The sequence below is a fragment of the Tachysurus fulvidraco genome, chromosome 22, assembly GCF_022655615.1.
Source record: "Tachysurus fulvidraco isolate hzauxx_2018 chromosome 22, HZAU_PFXX_2.0, whole genome shotgun sequence".
Taxonomy (NCBI): Eukaryota; Metazoa; Chordata; class Actinopteri; order Siluriformes; family Bagridae; genus Tachysurus; species Tachysurus fulvidraco.
Genome location: NC_062539.1, coordinates 4,444,009 through 4,466,735, shown reverse-complemented (window position 1 = coordinate 4,466,735; position 22,727 = coordinate 4,444,009). Strand labels below are relative to the sequence as shown.

Here is a 22,727-nt window from a genome sequence, read left to right as displayed (position 1 = left end):
AGCATGATGGAAGTCTTGTTTTTTAGTGATATGACTTCAGTAAAACAGATTTTACACATTGTACCACATCTGCATTAAAAGAATCAATTATATTTATATTAAGTGCCAAGCTAGAGACATTAAACCACATGACAACATTATAGCTCATGTTTAGTATGTTTATAAACACAATATGATCAGAAATGTATATGAATAAACGAAAACAAGACATGCATTGAGACATCTCAAATTGATTTTATTTTAAAGGATACATTATTAAACTGGATATAAATAATCAAACTGAATCCCAAACATTGTTACATGAAAACACGCTCGCATATCTGATTACTGAAAAGTTACCATACTTAAATCACAAAATTATAGATTCGTCCAAACTGTCACGATAAGACAGATATATTTAGGATTTTGTGTTACTGAATGGAACAAAGGCTAGTCACCATTGGAGCTACATTTGCTGCTGCACCAAATAAAGGAGTTGGTTTTGTATCCTGCTGCCATTATGGTGGCTACAAGCCGTGGTCCGAACAGTGCAGTTAATTCTGCTGCTATTCCTACAGGTGCTGCGGTCATAAAAAGTGCAGGTGCAAGTGCAAATACAGCTCCAGCTCCAACTCCGGTGCCTCCCAAAAAAATGATGAGGTACTTCAGGATAGTTATATATTTTTCATTGTAATACCATTTCTCTTCATCCTCATTTAAAGCCTTTTCTCTTTCCTCTTTTCTTCTTTGCTCTTCTTCCTTCCTCCATATTTCTACCTCCTTTTTCTTTTTTTCACTTTCCTTTATCCTTAACTTCTTCTCGTTCTCCAGGTTTCTGAGGCTAATTTTTGCATTCTCTAGAGACTTCTGCAGCAACTGCAGCCTGTGTGGAGGTTTTCTTTGTATCTGTGCTGTTAAACGGAAGATTATACCTTGGATGTGACTCCTGCGTCTTTCTATATCTTGCTTTTCTGCCTCAAGGGCTTTAATAATGTCAGACTTTTGACGTAAAGCCATCTGCTGTACTTCCTGTTTGGCCTTCTTAATGGCTTCATCTAGTTTTTCTTGCTTTTTTTGTTTCAACATTGTTAGTGCCCTCTCTACAGCCTCTGTGTCCTGGTTGGTGAAGTGATGATACTCGTTCTGTTCCAGCAACTCATCCAGCTTCCTCAGGAGCTGTTTCACCTGGTCCTGATTCTCTCTTGTCTTGTTATTGAAAGCCAGGTAACGCCCACCGAATCGTGCAATAAGATCCTGGATTCTCTGATCCTGTTTTCTCATAAAGTTCTCAATCGTCTCTCCTTCCAGCTCGTCTGCACGGGTAAATATGATGATGTGGTCACTGAAGTTCCCCTCGAAAACCTTCTCAATCATATCTACAGTCTTCTGCTGCTCCTCTGTGAATCGGGCGATCGGTATGATGAGCAGAAACGCATGTGGTCCAGGTGAACACATGACCAGACCTCTCAGCACTTCATGTGCTATTTCATTTTGCTTGGCATCAGTGTCAAACCAGCCAGGAGTGTCAATCACTGCCAGGCTCCGCCCATTAACTACTCCACATTCCTTTTGGCATTGATTTGTCACTGAGCTCATGCTCAGTTTAGCTGGAAAACATTCTTTATCCAAGATGGTGTTTCCAGCGGCACTTTTACCTGAACCTGTTCTGCCCAGCAGCACCAACCTCAGCTGAGTCACTGGGGACTGGGTGTCTCTGTGTGGACTGGAGTTCCTGAACTGGGAACGCTTCATTTCTGGATACTTTTTTTAATAGAAAGGCAAAACGGTATAAGGTTTGTTTCTGAAATGCTCTGAATGTCTGAAAAAGAAAAAGCCTGAGATTACATACTGACCCAATCAAACATGAGTGCATAAAGAATTTTAATGTTAATGTTTAAATACACTGTTTCTGTGCTAGTTAACTAGTTACGTGGCCTTAAATACTTTACTATTAATGGATCAGTATTCTAATTATACTAACTGTATAATGTCTGATGTAGTATTTCAGTAACACCCCACACATCTTTACGTGCTAACTAGAGAATTATTTATTCATATGGAAAATGCTTAAATGAAGTCATATAATTGCTGTGTATTTGGTTAACGTTGTCAGTGTGTAGTGGTTAGCGTAACTGTCTCTGATGTTCTCAGGTCCGATTACAAGATTATAAAGCTGTGCTAAGTTTTGGATAAGATAACATGTAAAAGCCACCAGAAATAGGTTGGTCTTCTGGTCTGGCATCCTCATGGAAGCCAGAAAATATATAGGTTTAGGTTGAGGATAGAAAAGTTTTGTGAATATAACTTAAAATTATTTGGAAGCCTATTTTTAGTCCAAACTATTTATTTATTTATTCTTGCAAAGTTATAGATAGATTATAAAGTATACAGCATATTAACAGCAGTAAACACTTGCCCCATTATGAGGGTCAAACTATGAGTCATTTCATCTCATTTCTATAAAATGTGCTGAGTTTTTTGTTCCTACAGGATCATTTGTATGTATAAAATGTTGTGGCTCAATATAAATCTGCCTCATATTATCTTATCTTATTCTTAAAGTTAAACAGAACAGTAATGATGTTATTATTATGGAATCTGATATTTTGTCTGAATAATCAAACAAACATCACTCCTACTGAGATGTCTAACTCTGAGAAAAACGAGAAAAGATGCATAAATGTCTCACCTTTTACCAAAGCAAAGACAAAGATTTATCTGTCGACGAAAGTTTGTCTCTTTCTCTCTCTATCTATCTCTCTCTCCCTCTTACTTCGTTCATTCTTACTCTCTATGAAAAGCCATTGGGCTCAAAAGAAGAGAAAAGGTACTGTGCACCCAATAGAGGGAGTATTTATTTTCACTGCACTTGGAATGACTGTATTTTACAGTCATTAACATATACATATAACATATAAAGAAACATATAATGCTCTTTAAATGTTGACACTGATGTTTTTTTTTCATCATTAGATAGAAATGTTCTAGATGTGGTGTCTATTAGTGGACTTAAGATGCAAGACTTTTATTTGTGGTTAAGATATATGCAAGTTTTGTGAAACCTGATGTTTCAGAACTACATTCCTCAAGTTTAACCTTTACACAACTTTACTTTGGATCACTGGATGAATCTGTACACTCATTTTAATATGTTTACTACAGAATATACTTTGAAAGAATGAAGTATAATATTTTAGTAACACCAACACAACTTGTAGTATCTATCTATGGCTAGTGTCCCATTACAGATGAATGTATATGTGAGTAAAAAAACATGGTTTGCTCATTATAATATCAATAAATTGAGCTAGCTTAAACATAAAAATGAGCAACATACTGGAAAAAACTGGAAAGAATTCCCTGAAAGCGAAACAAAATTTGTGTCCTTTAGTTATTGTTAAGCAATGTGTTATGGGAAACTGGTAGCTCAGTGACTAAGACCTTGGCCCACTGATTGAAGGGTTGTGAGTTCATATCTTACCATTGGTATGTTGCTACACCTGGGCCCTAAGACAGAGCTGTAAATAAAGGGTTAACTGTGTAGGAATTACAACAGTTTGCATATGTGCCTCCCACTTGTTAAGGGACCAAAAGTAATGGGCCAATTGGCTTCTCAGCTGTTCCATTGCCAGGTGTGTGTGATTCCCTCATTATACCAATTACAATGAGCAGATAAAAGGTCCAGAGTTAATTTCAAGTGTGCTTTTTGCATTTGGAATCTGTTGCTGTCAACTCTCCAAGATGAGATCCAAAGAGCTGTCGCTAACAGTGAAGCAAGCCATCATTAGGCTGAAAAAACAAAACAAACCCATCAGAGAGATAGCAAAAACATTAGGTGTGGCCAAAACAACTGTTTGGAACATTCTTAAAAAGAAGGAACGCACTGGTGAGCTCAGCAACACCAAAAGACCCAGAAGACCACGGAAAACAACTGTGGTGGATGACCGAAGAATTCTTTCCCTGGTGAAGAAAACACCCTTCACAACAGTTTTTACATCAAGAACACTCTCCAGGAGGTAGGTGTATATGTGTCTAAGTCAACAATCAAGAGAAGACTTCACCAGCATGAATACAGAGGGTTCACCACAAGATGTAAACCATTGGTGAGCCTCAAAATCGGGAAGGCCAGAATAGGGTTTGCCAAACAAAATCTAAAAAAGCCTCCACAGTTCTGGAACAACATCCTATGGACAGATGAGGCCAAGATCAACCTGTACCAGAGTGATGGGAAGAGAAGAGTAGGAGAAGCAAAGGAACTGTTCATGATCCTAAGCATACCACCTCATCAGTGAAGCATGTTAGTGGTAGTGTCATGGCATGGGCCTGTATGGCTGCCAATGGAACTGGTTCTCTTGTATTTGTTGATGATGTTTCTGCTGACAAAAGCAGCAGAATGAATTCTGAAATGTTTCGGGCAATATTATCTGCTCATATTCAGAAATGCTTGAGAAACTCATTGCACGGCGCTTCACAGTGCAGATGGACAATGACCCAAAGCATACTGCAAAACCAACCAAAAAGTTTTTTAAGGGAAAAAAGTGGAATGTCATGCAATGGCCAAGTCAATCACCTGACCTGAATCCGATCGAGCATGCATTTCACTTTCTGAAGACAAAACTGAAGGGAAAATGCCCCAAGAACAAGCAGGAACTGAAGACAGTTGCAATAGAGGCCTGGCAGAGCATCACCAGGGATGAAACCCAGCATCGCCTCAATTTTAAGATGCATCGTTTGGAACATATCACTGTGTAAAACAGTAACAGCCTATCATTTAATTGCATATAATGAACATGGTAGCAACAAACTTGTAGGAACATACCAATCTTTTTAAACTTTCAGACCGGTTCACAAAATGTTTCCCCTTTCTCCCATACAATTAGGTCTACTTCAAAAGCAACTTACGGAGCACTCACTCACTAGCAGGTGGTAGTAATGGCAAGTTGTATAAAAATACCAGTCCATTTCACCTGTCAAATCTCTCCAGAACCACTAAAGACAATCGCTTCAACAGCAACTTAGTGTTTTCACTCACCAACAGGTGACAACAAAGGATAATTGTATGAAATTAAGAGCCAGTTTCAACAGTCAGACAGTTTTAGGATATAATAGCAAACACAGTGATTTCAGCCAATAGGTTTTAAAAGTATAAAATTAGAGATTAAGCTTTAACCTTTAACAAAAAATACCAGACTGATGTTGAGGATATCAAACTTGCCGCTGAGCGTCCAACACACGTTTCTTTCGAAAAACTCCTACGTTTTGTCTTTGGGAGTTGGGTGTTTGGTGGTTAAGTGCCGCTGACGTTTTGACGGCTTCATTGCAGTTTTTCACCACAAATAACACACAACGGATTTGGCACCACGGAATCGCCTTTTGTCGTAAATCCATATCTAATGTATGAGGTATCGTATTTACGATTGAAGCTTGACTTTTTTCTCTTGCTATTTTTGAGTTGGTCATCTACTTTCCTTTTACCAGAACTGCCCGCAATGAAATTAGCCATTGAAGTTTGCCGAGGCCCGCTCATCTCTCCACATACTTCGGTCACTTCAGGTGCACCGAGCTTTTTTTGCAGTCCGTTCAGATACGACACGTTGCTAAGCAATCGCAAGGCGCTCAAAGAAACACATTTTAATATATTCATTGTTTATGTTTTGGATTAAATAACATGACATGTCATAGCACTTAAAAAAAGACAATTATTATTATTGTAAAAAAAAATTCTTGGAATATTTCAAGGCCCGGTACTAACTTGCCCACGGACCGGCACCGGTCCGGGGATCGGGGGTTGGGAATCACTGCCTTAACAAGTGGGAGGCACATACTGTATGCAAACTGTTGTAATTCCTACAATGTTCACCTGATTTGGATGTAAATGCCCTCAAATTAAAGCTGACAGTCTGCAGTTAAAGCACAACTTGTTCGTTTCATTTCAAATCCATTGTGGTGGTGTATAGAGCCAAAAATGTTAGAATTGTGTCGATGTCTCAATATTTATGGACCTGACTGTAAATATAAGCCACTTTGGGTAAGCATATCTACCAAATCTCTAAAGATCTATCAATCACCTCTTCATTTATGTGATTTTTCACTGGAACTTAAATAAACTTAACTGCTTCTCTCACAATAACAAGAGCAAGCATAATAACAACAGTAATGAAACAGTGACATCTTGTGGTCATTCCAGAAAGTATGTTCCTTTACAGTAAAAGCATTTACTTCAGGATACCACAGAATAACATCAGTTGTTTCTCTCTCTCTCTCTCTCTCTCTCTCTCTCTCTCTCTCTCTCTCTCTCTCTCTCTCTCTCTCTCTCTCTCTCTCTCTCTCTCTCTCCTAAGTTTTGTTTCTTTAGAAAATGAATGAGTAACGGTAAAACTCTGTGGAAAGCCAATGGGGCCAAACGAAGAGAGCTGATACAATACACCGCGAGATAAATGCTGTTTCTTTTAGTGGATAACTTTTTGATCACTGTTCATAAAAAAACATTTTAAAATGTTAGACCTTTATTGTGGTTGAAATATATGCAAAGGATAAACATTTTTCGGTTTAAGGAAGCTTATGCCGGGGCATCATTGTGGCCTCACACATTCCCTATGTGTTTCAATCTTATTTTTGCAATTCTATTTTGTTATTTTGTTGTTAGGTCCAGGTGAACACGCAAGATCAGCACTTTCTGTGTTATATCATTCTGCTGGATGCCTGTTCTGCCCAGCAGAACCAACCGCAGCCAAGTTGGCACATTTAAATGGCATTGTGTTTCTTGGCTAGACTGTATGATCTCATTAATGTCGAACGGTACAGGTCAGAGGTGCCAAAAGTACACACATCCTTTACTCAAGTAGAAGTACAGATACTCATTTTTTAAAAGACTCCAGTAAAAGTTGAAGTAGTGACTACACTCTTTTACTCAAGTTAAAGTAAAGAAGTATGGGCTCTGACATATACTCAAGTAAAAAGTCGCCGTTACTACTATACCTGTTTAGTGTCATGCTGGTAATTTTGGAGTGTGCTGATGGATATTTGTGTTCATCAGCCACAAGAGTGTTACGAAAGGCAGGCACTGATGTATGTGAGGTATAGGGTGGAGTCAGCGTTCACATTCATCCCAAAGGTGTTCAGTAGGAATGAGATCAGAACACAACCACATATAGCAGGAAAGGCCCAATACTTTTGGAAATATAATGTATACCAAGTGTATCGCCAAGGCCATATCCCAAACTGGAGATTTCAGCTCTGTCTATTTTATTGAAATCAAAACAGGAAAATTTTGAGAAGAAAAATTATGAATTTATACTTTATACTACCTCTATAGCAGTTTTACAACATATAGAAACTATCGAACTCTGACTGAATCAGATTTCAGATAACAGTTACATAATACAGAATTTAAGAATATTACGAACATATTATTAAAACAAAATAGCACCATGTGGCAGCATCCCTTATATATTATATATACTACTTATATATTGGGTTGACACAATTCGCAACACATTCACCAGGAATCCTTTTTGACGCCGATTATTTCAAACATCTCCCTCATATATGGCCATGGGTGTTCAGGAATGTCCTCGTTGTTAATTATTTTAACATTGGTGACTCCCTCAGAATTAACATTAGCCATTCCTTTTGTAGGCGTGCTGCTCATTGTTAGCTCCGCTATCCTTAGTCTATGTCTGATAGCCAGTAAATAATACAGTACACCAGTCACATGGGGAAAAAGCCACACAATGATAGGATGATAGGCTGGAAACAGCGCTCAATGAGAAGAAATAATACTAAAAGTAACGAGTCTGTTTTGAAAATGTAAGAAGTAAAAAGTACAGATATTTGTGTAAAAATGTAATGACTAAAAGTAAAAAGTTGTTTGAAAAATAAATAGTGGAGTAAAGTACTGATACCAGAAAAATTCAGTAATGAAGTATTTTTGTGTTACAGGTGTGTTACAAGTCAGTTACAGTGGTACATCTACTGAAGGCAATGATAATGAAAGATAATGTTTAAATCACTAACCTCATGCCCCAATTGCACCAAGGCAGTTTGAGTGCTGGTTCAGAGCCGGAGCCTAATTTAAAATCAGTTTTTCCTTTTCAGACACCCAAAACACCTGCTCTGAACCAGGAAAAGTGGTTCTTAAGTAGCACCAAACATTGCTGGTCTGGACTTAAGAACCGCTTGTGATAGGGTTACTGTGACAAGACCAAAGAGAATGTTGTTAGCGCAATTTTTAAATCATTTTAAATCAGGATTCGCCACGTTTGGATGCCAATGTAGGTTTGCAAAGCCATGAGCATTAACAGTAAAGCAACATCCGTCATTGTAAGACTTGGCCCTGTGATGGAAAGCCCATGGAAAGGCAAACCGGTGATTAGAAGGCTCGCCATGGGAACAACTTCGAACCAGCACTCTGAACCAGCACCCGGTTCTTTCTCATAGAAAGGGGGCAATAAAGAACAAGCCTAGTAGCGTACATATTGGTCCACTTACATACAACCTCAGGAGAGAGGGACAAATATCTTTCAGTTAGTACTAAACTTCACTTCATTGGTACTCTGTTTCTCCTGCCAGAAGCTCATATGAAATATAGCAGAGATACATCTGGTAACAAAATCAGTAAACACTATAAAACAACATGTAAATGTACAGTACTTGTACTTGTTTTTAGATAAAAGTATCACAAGGCAGGTCTAACCTATTTAAAATCAACCTCATGGACTCTAGAGTGAGTGGTACAAATCAACTCTTTAGCAGTGTTTACATACTACACTTTATTAAGCTCATTTTTCCTTAGACCAAAGGAATGATTCAGAACATCATATCTATCCATATCCATACTGTATGTGTTGAAATGGTTTCTCTGTATTGTCCTTTTTGAAAGAAACCTAAGAGCATGGTTCTGAATGGAAAGTGTTATTATTGCGTCATCTTTTTGTTGTTGCTGTGTAAGTCTTTGTCCTTCAACCCACCCACAATATAGCAACACAACTATTTCCTCAATGCTTTGATACTTACAGCATGATGGAAGTCTTGTTTTTTAGTGTTATGACTTCAGTAAAACAGATTTTACACATTGTACAACATCTGCATTAAAAGAATCAGATATTTATATTAAGCGCCAAGCTAAAGACATAAAACCACATGACAACATTATACTGTAGCTCATGTTTAGTATGTTTATAAACACAATATGATCAGAAATGTATATGAATTAATGAAAACAAGACACGTGTTGAGACATCTTAAATTGATTTTATTTTAAAGGATACATTATTAAACCAGATATAAATAATCAGACTGAATCCCAAACATTGATATATGAAAACACACTCGCATATCTGATTACTGAAAAGTTTACATACTATTAGGATAATAACATAGAAGTTATTAGAATTACAGTTCTAGTTACTGCATCGCTTTTACTACTTTACTAACAAAATATATTGTAATTACTGCATTGACGGAGCTGCTTTGTTCTAAATGCTGAAGAACAGAAGCAATACACTGACTGTGATTAGTATCTATTAGTATATTATAAAATACAATGAATAATACAAGAGATTATGACTGTAAAGAAAAGGTTACTTAATTTTTTTCTACACTACAAGCATCTGATATGAAATAATACCATCAGACAGACTAGAGCAGAGGCGCTAATCTCATTTTATGTAACAGATCTCATTTAACTTTGTCCAATGTCACATGGGTCAGATTGAATATTTATCACTTATAAATCACTTTTATTACTATTACTATTACCATTTTCATTTCCAAATGATGGCTTTACCACACAGGGTCTTCCATAAATGTTCAACTCCAACCTGAACCATTTTGTAGTGTAACAAACTAGGTAGTGTGCTAATGGAGAGCTTGGTTTATTGGTCTATTTTGTCCTCTGATAGAAAAACAGATACTGTACATACTTGATTCAATTCGATTCAGTTCAGTTCAGACAATTCTATTATCTGTGTCTGATTCTCATCCCTGATTTAAAGGATGACAAAATTATAGATTCGTCCAAACTCTCACGATAAGACATATATGTTTTGGAATTTGTGTTACTGAATGGAACAAAGGCTAGTCACCATTGCTGCTTTTGTGATGAGGTACATCAGGATATTGATAAATGTTTCATTGTAATACAATTTCTCTTCATCATTTGAAGCCTTTTCTCTTTCCTCTTGCTCTCTTCTTTGCTCTTCTTCCTTCATCCATATTTCTACTTCCATTATCTTTTCTTCACTTTCCTTTATCCTTAACTCCTTCTCTTTCTCCAGGTTTCTGACGCTGATTTTTGCATTCTCTAGAGATCCCTGCAGCAACTGCAGCCTGTGTGGACCTTCATAAAGGTTAATCTGTGCTGTAAAAAAGAGGATTATACCCTGGATGAGACTCCAGCGTCTTTCTATATCTTGCTTTTCTGCCTCAAGGGCTTTAATAATGTCAGACTTTTGACGTAAAGCCATCTGCTGTACTTCCTGCTTGGCCTTCTTAACTGCTTCATCTAGTTTTTCTTGTTTTTTTTGTTTCAACATTGTTAGTGCCTTCTCTACAGCCTCTGTGTTCTGGTTGGTGAAATGACGATGCTCGTTCTGTTCCAGCAACTCATCCAGCTTTCTCAGGAGCTGTTTCACCTGGTCCTGTTTCTCTCTGGTCTTGTTATTGAAAGCCAGGTAACGCCCACCGAATCGTGCAATAAGATCCTGGATTCTCTGATCCTGTTTTCTCATAAAGTTCTCAATCGTCTCTCCTTCCAGCTCGTCTGCACGGGTAAATATGATGATGGTGTGGTCACTGAAGTTCCCCTCGAAAACCTTCTCAATCATATCTACAGTCTTCTGCTGCTCTTCTGTGAAGCGGGCGATCGGTATGATGAGCAGAAACGCATGTGGTCCAGGTGAACACATGACCAGACATCTCAGCACTTCATCTGTTATTTTATCTTGCTGGAGGTCGGTGTCAAACCAGCCAGGAGTGTCAATCACTGCCAGACTCCGCCCATTAACTACTCCACATTCCTTCTGGCATTGATTTGTCACTGAGCTCATACTTACTTCAGATTGGAAACATTTTTTATCCAAGATGGTGTTTCCAGTGGCACTTTTACCTGAACCTGTTCTGCCCAGCAGCACCAACCTCAGCTGAGTCACTGGGGACTGGATGTCTCTGTGTGGACTGGAGTTCATGAACTGGGAACGCTTCATTTCTGGATACTTTTTTTAATAGAATGGCAAATGGTATGAGGTTTGTTTCTGAAATGCTCTGAATGTCTGAAAAAGAAAATCCAGTGATTACATACCGACCCAATCAAACATGAGTGCATAAAGAATTTTAATGTTAATATTTAAATGCACTGTTTCTGTGCTAGTTAACTAGTTACGTGGCCTTAAATACTTTACTATTAATGGATCAGTATTCTCATTATACTAACTGTATAATGTCTGATGTAGTATTTCAGTAACACCCCACACATCTTTACGTGCTAACTAGAGAATTATTTATTCATATGGAAAATGCTTAAATGAAGTCGTATAATTGCTGTGTATTTGGTTAACGTTGTCAGTGTGTAGTGGTTAGCGTAACTGTCTCTGATGTTCTCAGGTCCGATTCCAAGATTATAAAGCTGTGCTAAGTTTTGTATACGAGAATATGTAAAAGCCACCAGAAATAGGTTGGTCTTCTGGTCTGGCATCCTCATGGAAGCCAGAAAATATATAGGTTTAGGTTGAGGATATAAAAGTTTTGTGAATATAACTTAAAATTATTTGGAAGCCTATTTTTAGTCCAAACTATTTATTTATTCTTGCAAAGTTATAGATAGATTATAAAGTATACAGCATATTAACAGCAGTAAACACTTGCCCCATTATGAGGGTCAAACTATGAGTCATTTCATCTCATTTCTATAAAATGTGCTGAATTTTCTGTTCCTACAGGATCATTTGTATGTATAAAATGTTGTGGCTCAATATAAATCTGCCTTATATTATCTTATCTTATTCTTAAAGTTAAACAGAACAGAAATTGTGTTATTATTATGGAATCTGATATTTTGTCTGAATAATCAAACAAATATCACTCCTACTGAGATGTCTAACTCTGAAAGATGCATAAATGTCTCACCTTTTTCCAAAGCAAAGACAAAAAGATGTCTCTGTCGACGAAAGTTTGTCTCTTTCTCTATCTATCTCTCTCTCCCTCTTACGTCCTTCATTCTTACTCCCTATGAAAAGCCATTGGGCTCAAAAGAAGAGAAAAGGTACTGTGCACCCAATAGAGGGAGTATTTCTTTTCTCTGCACTTGGAAGGACTGTATTTTACAGTCAGTAACATATACATATAACATATAAACATATAATGCTCTTTAAATGTTGACACTGATGTTTTTTTCATCATTAGATTAGAAATGTTCTAGATGTGGTGTCTATTAGTGGACTTTATTTTTTATCTTTATCTTTATTCACACTAACCAAATTTTAAGATGCAAGACTTTTATTTGTGGTTAAGATATATGCAAGTTTTGTGAAACTTGATGTTTCAGAACTACCATTCCTCAACTTTAAACTTTACACAACTTTACTTTGGATCACTGGATGAATCTGTACACTCATTTTAATGTTTACAGAATATACTTACAGAATGAAGTATAGTATTTTAGTAACACCAAAACAACTTGTAGTATCTATTTATAGCTAGTATCCCATTACAGGCGAATGTATATGTGAGTGATCAACATACTGGTTTCATTACTGTTAATCAATGTGTTATGGGAAACTGGTAGCTCAGTGACTAAGACCTTGGCCCACTGGTTGAACGGTTGTGAGTTTAAATCCTAGGGTTAGGGTTAGGGTTAGTTTAATGTATGGTGCTACACCTGGACCCTAAGACAGAGCTGTAAATAAAGGTAAATATTAGCCACTTTGGGTAGGTAAGAATATCTACCAAATCTCAAAAAATTTAGCAATCACTTCTTCATTTATGTGATTTTTCTCACATACTGCATCTAACTAGAAAAGCCACCAAATATGGTCTTTTTACTTGAATTTGCTTGTATGTCACGGGATCTTAATATGGTCCTTTGGTTTGCTTTGCTTAGTTCATAATAGTTCATATAGTTCATAAAGGCTATGCTTAGTTCATAATATAAGTTTTTGTTAGGTTATGTTACTTGGCTAATTTATGATGAATATGTTGTTGTAAGGTTACTTATGCCGTTCTGATTTTATGTAGTACTGTCATTTCTGATTCCTGTTGTATGACTTTTTTTAGTATCTTGTGCAAAGATCACTTATCTAAGCATGGAAGATGCAATAAAAAAGCTTTGCTTAAAGTCTTCAGCTTCACAAACTTAACTGCTTCTCTCACAATAACAAGAGCAAGCATAATAACAACAGTAATGAAACAGTGACATCTTGTGGTCATTCCAGAAAGTATGTTCCTTTACAGTAAAAGCATTTACTTCAGGATACCACAGAATAACATCAGTTGTTTATCTCTCTCTCTCTCTCTCTCTCTCTCTCTCTCTCTCTCTCTCTCTCTCTCTCTCCCCCCCCTCTCCCCTCTTCTAAGTTTCGTTTCTTTAGAAAATGAATAAGAATAAGAGTAACGGTAAAACTCTGTGGAAAGCCAATGGGGCCAAACAAAGAGAGCTGATACAGTACACCGCGAGGTAGATGCTGTTTCTTTTAGTGGATAACTTTCTGATCACTGTTCATAAAAAACATTTTAAAATGTCAGACCTTTATTGTGGTTGAAATATATGCAAAGGATAAACATTTTTCGGTTTAAGGAAGCTTATATGCAGGGGCATTTACTTCAGGATGCCACAGAATAACATCAGTTCTCTCTCTCTCTCTCTCTCTCTCTCTCTCTCTCTCTCTCTCTCTCTCTCTCTCTCTCTCTCTCTCAGGAAAGGGTCAATGGGGTCAAGTATGGACAGCACCAAGATGTATTTCTTGGGAAGGAGTAGAATGGATGAAGGATGAAGAAAAATCTTACTTAAAGTTGTTCCTATATGCATTCATCCTAAATTGGTATCTGTTTTGCTGTCCCTCATTTTTCTGTTATACAAAAGATGTCACTCACAATGCAGGTGTATTAATGTTCGATTAAAATACAAAGAAAACAGGAGATTAACCTGAATTTAAAGCCATTTATTTTACTTTTAGATTCACAAAATGTCTGATCACATTACATTGCCTGTTTTTGTAAATAATCTTAAATTAATGAGTATTTTTACATATGATTTAACAAGCAAGCATTGACATCTAATAGCAAGACTTCAGTATTTGTAATAAATAAATAAATAAGGTAAAACTTTTCACACTTTATCCCCACCCAGATTAAGATAGATTTGGAATACAATACTAATGTTTTAATAAATAGAAGGTATTCTGTTTCAACAGCACTTCTATATTATTTGTCAATGCGCACCCTATTCTGATACAATGTGCATCACCGTTTAAGACAATGAAGGTCTCTAAAATTCTTTCTGTTAGGAATGTAAACATTTAAAAGTACAGTATAAGAAAGTTAAAAAAAATTGCTTTAAAATGATTTGATGATACACCTCAGGGTTACACATCATTTGGCTGTGTCATGCGAGACACGATGGTGGAGACCAGATTCACAAGCTGCTGTGAGCGCAGCTGTCCTGTCTGCAGGACCTCCTCGTGGTTGGCCTTCGATTCGCTGTCATAATCCATTACAGCCTTGTTGGTTATAAGCGAGAGGGCGAAGACTCGCATTCCAGAGTGGCGGGCCACTATCACCTCATGTACTGTGCTCATTCCTAAGCAACAGGGAGAGATGTATTAAAAAACAGGATACGGATGCAAATATTAAATAACGATACGGTTCATTTCACCCTAACTCACCCACAGCATCGGCACCCACGAGGTTAAGCATTCTGCATTCAGCGATGGTCTCGAACGATGGCCCTCCGACCACACAATACACACCCTCCTTAATGAAGTCAGAGAAGCCAAGTTCAACACCCACTTCCCGAGCCAGCTGTCCCATCTGCTTGTCATAGGCATCCGACATGCACGGGAAACGAGTTCCAAACCTGAGAGACAGAGAGAGACACAGAGAGAGAGAGAGAGAGAGAGAGAGAGAAAGACAGAGGTGCACTTAATATGATTCCACATGATGTGGCAGGTGCAAAAGTCTCACAGGAAAATCCATCATGATTACACACTAACATTGCTCTGCGAAATGCACACATTCACACACTAACACACATTGTCCTTTCCCCCTCCCTTACCTTTCATCGTTTGGTCCGAACAAGGGATTTTTTCCAGCGAAACCTGGCATGTTGATATGGTCTTTAATTATCATGATGTCTCCAACTTTGAAGTCTTGGTTCAATCCGCCTGCAGCATTCGTCAAAATGACCATCTCTACACCCAACAGCTTAAAGATGCGCATGGGCATGGTGACCTAACACAAAAAAGAACTTACAGTAGCATGGTAGAATTAACTAACCAAGTACACTAACATGACATTGTAGATATTAGCTACAATAATACTGAGGTTTTATTTGAGTTAAAATTTGTTTTGCTTTGATTTGTATTGATTGAAATTGTAATGATATTGCTATTATTCCATTCATTCATTTCATCAGAATAATGCTTCAGCGCTGATAAACAAATAAATCTGTCAACAATGCAGTTATAAATGTGTTATTATACTAAATGTCATCCTATGAATAGGTTCAAGTGTGTAATGGGCTATGGTTGTTTGTAATCAATAGAATATACATTATTAATTTTTAATATATAAAACACAAACAACAGTGCTTGGATTTTACCTTCTGGACGGCATATCCTTCATAAAGGTGGGACCGTCCCTGCATGCAAACACATGGCTTTCCTTTAAGAGTACCGAACACTAAGCGACCAGCATGACCATGCACTAAGGAGCACACACAGCAAGCAGTTAGCGTGTTAATATGGCAGTCATTATCCACTTACACTCACTCAATATAAAAGTAAGAGGCTAAGGTCACATCAAACTGATAGGAACACATGATGAACAAAGATCACATAATTAGATCTTTGGATTGTTGCTGTGACTCTTATGACACAAATCTGTGATATGAATTAATCAACACACAACATGTTAGATGTTTACACATATTTACATAATGTAGCAGCTCACCTGTGCTTTTTGGAAAGTTGGGGATTTCGCTGTAATTAAAAACCTTCTGGTCCTTCAGCATGTCAGCAAGGCCTCCAAGGCCTGAGCCGCAAACGATTCCCACCAGGGGGCGGACCGAAGCCTGTCCAATCAGCCAATCAGCCGTGGCTTTGCAGGCCTCGTAACCATAACTGTAGAATAGGGTGGGAACATAAAGGTATTCGGTAAACACAACATGCTATAAAACAGTGATCACAGTGCCTCTATACAGAAGGTGAGTCATGAAATGGAAAAAAATGGAGTGGATGTGAGAGTTTCACGTGGCATAGCTGGAGAGTATAAGTGACAGAACATGATATACAGAGCACCAGGAGAACTACCGCATTGTAAAATATGTAAATCATGTTTGACAACTATTCTAAATTTTTACCCCAGACGCCCTCCCAAACACACCTATAAATAATTCTTAGGGTTCCTAACATCTTTGAAATCAACCTTCATTACCACTTTGATAAATGATGTTTGCTTTAGTCACAGTGATCACATCTTATTTTTACTGTCTGCATGTTGACACTCAAATAAAATTTCATCATTCAGAATCCTTCTGATTCTGAATCTAATTCGGATTTTGATTCTGATTCATCTGATCCTAACCCTAGTTTTCTGACTCTGAACTTAAAAAAAATTCACCAAATTAACCACAAAGGCAAATAAACTCAAGCCTTCTAAGACACTGCATCTGTCATTTATATTTGATATATTTTCTTTCTTAGTATTCTGACTATCATGACTGAAAATTTGACAAATAATTCCTCTGTAAGAAAAAAGTAAAACGTACACACCAAAAACAAAGATGCCTGAAATATGAACATAAAGTCACTTTAGATTTTAGACATCAGCAATGTACTAAATTAAAAAACTACAACAAAAAGAAATCATCTCCATTGATTAACACCCAGAAACATGACAGAATTCAAGTGTTGCTATAGTTACCAGATGCGGCGCATCATTTGAATATGCTGTATATATAATAACAAGCTGTTAATACGGAAAAATTGAGTTTGGGACGCGACATCATTTAAATCCTAAGTCACAACATCACATGTGGTCTCATCATATCATGTATTCGACTCTTTAAAATAGTCCTCTGGTGGTCTACAGTCTCTTCCATCATCTTAAATTTAGTCTTAAACACATGTTTAACGGCTGGAATTTTGATTAACAGTAGAAAGAAATTATTAAAAAATAGCATTATGAAATTTGAGACATATAAGCATAGGCGTTATTCCGTAAAACTGTAGAAAAATCACGTTAAATCATCTTCCGCCTTCTTCTGCATCATGTAGCGGGACATGGACGCATGCGAGCCGGTTTAGTTCGAATCCTCCATCCGCTCATCACCATTACTGAAAATCCTATAAAAAGTTTTTACTTACTCTGTAATAGACTCGGAAGACATCGTAAGCTTTTCCTGAAGCTTTGTAAAATAGGATAAAACGCAGTAAGACTTTCTGGACCTCTGTAGTAAAGGATTCAACAGCGAAATCGGGGCTCGCTCTGCCTTTTGTAGTCTCAGGATGGAATTCTCATGCGCCTTCGCGAATTTTATTCGAATTAGCGTCAGTTTCTCGCTCTGCTATTGGCTGAGCGCGGAGGCGTGTCTACGTCATAACGCTAACCCACAGTCCCACTTAGTAAAACTTAAAAATGGCCTTCTCTTGTCTAGGAGGAAAAATGACGCATGCCGGGAAATACAAGAGAATACACCAGAGAAGAAGTGATTAACATGGGGCAATTCATTCCAGACAATTATTCATATCTGTGTACTGAATTATCAGAACTGTCAGTCATCACATCATCCGTATATGTTACACACACTACTGATGCTGTGTAGTATACAAAAAGCATATTGCACAATATTGTTATTTTCACTATCATGCACTTCTCACACTTTATGTACATAACTGATCAGTCATATATTCTGTATTCATATTTAACACTCATACTGTCTATATTGTATCACATCGTCTGTATTGTCTCGTATAGACTGTTTTGTCTTGTCTTGTATTGTATAGCGTTATTTATGTCTGAATTGTCTCGTATAGTCTGTATTATCTTGTCTTTTATAGTATAGTGTTATTTATGGCTGTACTTTTGAGAGTCGCAAACGGCTGGAACCAAATTCCTTGTGTGTGTCGACACATTCGGCCAATAAACCTGAATCTTATTCTGATCCTAATTCTGAAGAGAACTCCACACTCTAAATTCTTTGTTGGTATATAGAAGTAAGTGGTTTCACCACGTTGATGTCACAGGGGATATTGTGCTTGTATTTCCTCCTGTGTTGGCATTAAAACACCCTACAGTCATTAGAAACAGAAACAGCAATTTCAAATAGATACTACAGTATTTATTAAACATGCACATATACATCTGTGATGTAGCTGTTATGGCAGAAAGATTGCTTAGTGCCACAAAGGGGCAGGCAGTCACTAAAATAACACAGAATTTGCCCAGCATCTTTTACTTTGGCTGTCAAATAATCTGAAAAGTTATTACAAATGATTTGATAGGACAATAAAACAAAATAATACATAATAGAATAATATTTATATATTTATACCTCATTATGATCACAACACAAACTTAAGTTCTTGGATTATGGTATGTTATATAGTATTTATTATAGTATACAGGATTAAGAATATACTTTTGGTGATGAGCAACATCTTATGCAACATGTTTTATGTAAAAGTGGAATACACTGTACACCCAGGTGTTGAAAACACAAATATCGTCATATATATATATAAAAAAATCAGCTCTCTGAGTCAGTTTCCTTCTAGAAACATGAAGGAAGTCATGTCGCAGGGCACTCAGGGGTCAGTGGCTACATCCCAGCTCCCTTTTGTGGTGCTCTACTTAAGGATACTATTAATACACTAATGTGAAGAAAAACATTATGTTACAGCACTGAAACTTTGTGACATTCACAAATGAATGTTAAGTATGTTACATCTCATGAAACGATCTTTGATCGCAATGAATCAGGTAGCACAAGATGATGCAAGTCTTGGTACAGTTTCATACACTTTGTTGTGTATTTCATCAGAACATTATAGAAAAGGACAAACTTCCACACATTTCATAATCTTCTGCCTTTTTCTGCATCACGTGGTGGGTTAAGGATGCTTACACCTAGCACTTCTTATTTAAAATTTATATGAAAATTGATACTGATACTTGAGAAATGAGAAATAATGTAGGCTTTCCTACAGAATAAATATATATAATTGTTTTATTGCTTGTAATTCAAATTGAGAACCAAATGTCTAGCCAACACAGCCAAATTTACAATACAATACAAAATTATGAACAGGAAATGATGATACAACACAGCAAATCCCAGAATATCTAAGTCTACTAAAGGTGGTAGAGCGTTTTCGTATTTAGCTCCCAAACTTTGGAATTGTCTTCCTGATAGTGTTCGGGGCTCAGACACACTTTCCCAGTTTAAATGTAGAATAAAAACTCATCTCTTTAGTCAGGCGTACACATAATACATCCTATAGTATCATGCACTAGTACATCAGACCGGCATATTTTTATGAACAGCAGATATGTTAATCCATTTCCACTGCTTCTCTCTTTGTACCCATCCCGAGGCATCCAGACATTGTACCAGCTCCCAACGTCCTCTGTGGGACGAAGCCTTTGGACATCCACTGAGCCGAGGCCGACTCTAAGAATCCTGAGACATCTCCAGTTAAACTCTGTGATACTAAGGAGATCCGAAGTCCATGAACCTTACACCAATACAACATTTAACTGACTGTATATTACAATCACACCCCCAGTGTCACCCATATGAGGATGGGTTCCCCCTTGAGTCCAGTTCCTCTCAAGGTTTCTTCCTTTACCATCAGGTTAAGGGAGTTTTTCCTTGCCACTGCTGCCTGAGTCACCTCAGACTTGTTCATAGGGGAATAAATACATACACATTGTGAACTATATACATCTAATAATAAACTAGAATTTTTATTCTGTAAATTCTTATTTCTTTTATTATTCGTTATTTCCTTTATCATTAATTATGTTTACCTTCTGCTCTATGTTTATGTTCTGTTAAGCTGCTTTGAGACAATGTCTATTGTAAAAAGCGCTATACAAATAAACTTGAATTGAATTGAATTGAAATTGCATTCAACGGTTTTCTTTAAACCTGCTTACTACTCATAGGCATTCTACTCAGTTCATTTCACATTACATAGAACATAAAGACGTGAGGGGAGCAGGGTGGCATAGTGGTTAGCACGCTTGCCTCACACCTCCATGGTTGGGGGTTCGATTCCTGCCACCGCCTTGTGTGTGTGTGGAGTTTGCATGATCTCCCCGTGCCTCGGGGGTTTCCTTTGTCCGTAGTGTGTGAGTGTGTGAGTGAATGAGAGTGTGTTTGTGCCCTGTGATGGGTTGGCACTCCGTCCAGGGTGTATCCTACCATGATGCCCAATGATGCTTGAGATAGGCACAGGCTCCTCGTGACCCGAGAAGTTCAGATAAGCGGTAGAAAACGAATGAATGAATGAACGAACGAATGAATGAATGAATGATAAAGACATGATTTCTTATGACTAATTGGTAACTTATAATCAAAGCAACCATAATGATCAGTCATATATGCTTACAGAGAAAGGACTTGGCCAAAAACGGCTGCTGATACTCATAAATCCTCACCTTGCTGCCTCCCTAAACTATTCAGACACCAAACTCAGTACAAGTCAAGACACTACACACCATATTTCACAAATTGCTTCATAACTTTTTTTTATGAGATTTACAAAATAGTGTACACTAAATTCTGCAATAGCTTTCAGGCACAACACTAATCTATAGTCCTATGTATATTATTCTGTGTATTTATCACATACTCGTCTCACACATTTGTGTATTTGATGTCCTGAGTCCTTTTTTGTGTTGTACCATGGTTCTGGAAAAACAACATTGCTATAAGACATTCAACATTTAGAAGCCATACATAGGTTAACAGTCAAAAACAACTTATCAAAAGGGTGGTAATTAACCAGGGAGCGGTGCTTCTTGTTTTTTATCCGTTGGCCCATTAGAAGAATTAGTTACTAGACTGGTTAAAGAACATCATGTTCTTTCATAAGATTCAGTACTCTGAGCAAAATGTTATGAAGTTAATCTGGAACACATCTTCCTTGGTGTTCTAGAACTTCATTTTACAAATGAAGCACTTATTACCTGGAAGTCACAAAACTGCAGATAGCATTAATTGATTTAAAAATATGTCTGTCAAAGATACTGCATACAATAAGTAGATAATGAACGGATTTAACTAAAGTGTCACAAACTTCTTGTGTTCTTCACATTGGTTGTCTAATCGTCCGGAAGTTCAAAATTCTTTGATTACAGGGATGACAATTTAACCTGATGTGTCCTTAAACCTTTCATAGATCATTCAGTATTAATAAAAAAAACTTAGCTCTGTTTACATTTGAATATTTTTTTTATTCTTTTACTTGTGGTTATGCTACCTAGTTTTACATTCACCCATATGATTGAACAGTTAATTGTGTTTATACCTATATAATAACATTAAGTATATTACCTATAATTCAATTTAAGAAACTAGTATTGCATTAACTACTAAATGGTGAAGTAACTCTGTCTGAAAGCTGTGACATATTTCAACATTTAGGGGATTTTTTTGTGACTCAGTGTGAAATGTTGGTGTAAACTTACCGTGTCAAAAGAGAAACAGACAGACAGACAGACAGACATGAAGACCCCACCATGTGCCAGTTATTTGAATGCTGGTTTCAGTTTGGCCTTGACTTACTATCAGGGATGCCAGGTGCATTAGAAAGACAAAGCAATCCATTCAAGCTGTTAGATAAAAATTCTCACATTCTTTCCCCTTTCCTATCACATGTAAGCTATTTTATTGTGCATTTTTCTCAAGGTTAACAGATAGCAGTCATTGTGTTCTGTATTTTCTAAAGGTGATTAGTATGTATACATACAAGTACAAGAATATTGACTGATCCTAGTTCATTTATGTGTGTATGTGTGTGGTGTGGGTTCTTGGAGATGGATGGGTGTTGGGTTGTAGATGACATCTGCTTCACTTCTATTCCTATATGAGTGGCACAAGCTAAATCAGCAGCAGCTAAAGATGAGAAAGACATTATTGAAGATGGTGGTGGCCTTCTGGAGGATCAAGTCTCCTTCCCCCATCCCCTCTATCTATTGATGGAACCAAAGAAGAGAAAACACCAATTTAGTGTCTCAGCCTTTCCAAACTATAGCTATAAGACTTCATAATGAGCCACATCATCATACGCTATTTATTTTTGAAACCAGTCATGTTGTAGTCTTTACATATTTGGAATTATTGTTATGGCATTTAATGTATTCATCTATATTGTTCGTCATTTTTAAAGTATTTTTATTATTTGGCTTCAATGTCCTTTCAGTTGGAACACTTTAATTTCCCTTGAGAGCTGTAAGGTTTCGATCCATCCATCGATCCATCCAGCATTCCATTGATTAATTCCATCCATCCATCCATCCATCCATCCATC

At 37.2% G+C, this 22,727-nt stretch overlaps 1 protein-coding gene and 1 pseudogene across 1 annotated transcript; both read right to left on the bottom strand.

Annotated features, from left to right (window-relative positions):
* Nucleotides 1–218: 218 nt before the first annotated feature.
* On the bottom strand, nucleotides 219–11,248 carry LOC113645139 (annotated as a pseudogene).
* A 2,869-nt stretch (nucleotides 11,249–14,117) lies between these two features.
* On the bottom strand, nucleotides 14,118–17,715 carry LOC113645355 (purine nucleoside phosphorylase-like). Its single transcript, XM_027150893.2, has 6 exons — nucleotides 17,556–17,715; nucleotides 16,141–16,310; nucleotides 15,791–15,894; nucleotides 15,245–15,420; nucleotides 14,856–15,046; nucleotides 14,118–14,770 (listed from the first exon to the last, which is right to left on the bottom strand). The coding sequence occupies exons 1-6, from the start codon at nucleotides 17,576–17,578 to the stop codon at nucleotides 14,556–14,558; spliced, it is 879 nt and encodes a 292-aa protein (XP_027006694.2). The 5' UTR covers nucleotides 17,579–17,715; the 3' UTR covers nucleotides 14,118–14,555.
* Nucleotides 17,716–22,727: the final 5,012 nt, after the last annotated feature.

Coding starts and splice junctions, on each gene's coding strand:
- LOC113645355 (XM_027150893.2), bottom strand. CDS start 17,578: ATGTCTTCCGAGTCTATTACAGA. Junction 15,895..16,140: donor CAACTTTCCAAAAAGCACAG/GTGAGCTGCTAC, acceptor TGTGCTCCTTAG/TGCATGGTCATGCTGGTCGC. Junction 15,421..15,790: donor AAGGATATGCCGTCCAGAAG/GTAAAATCCAAG, acceptor TTTTTGTGTTAG/GTCACCATGCCCATGCGCAT.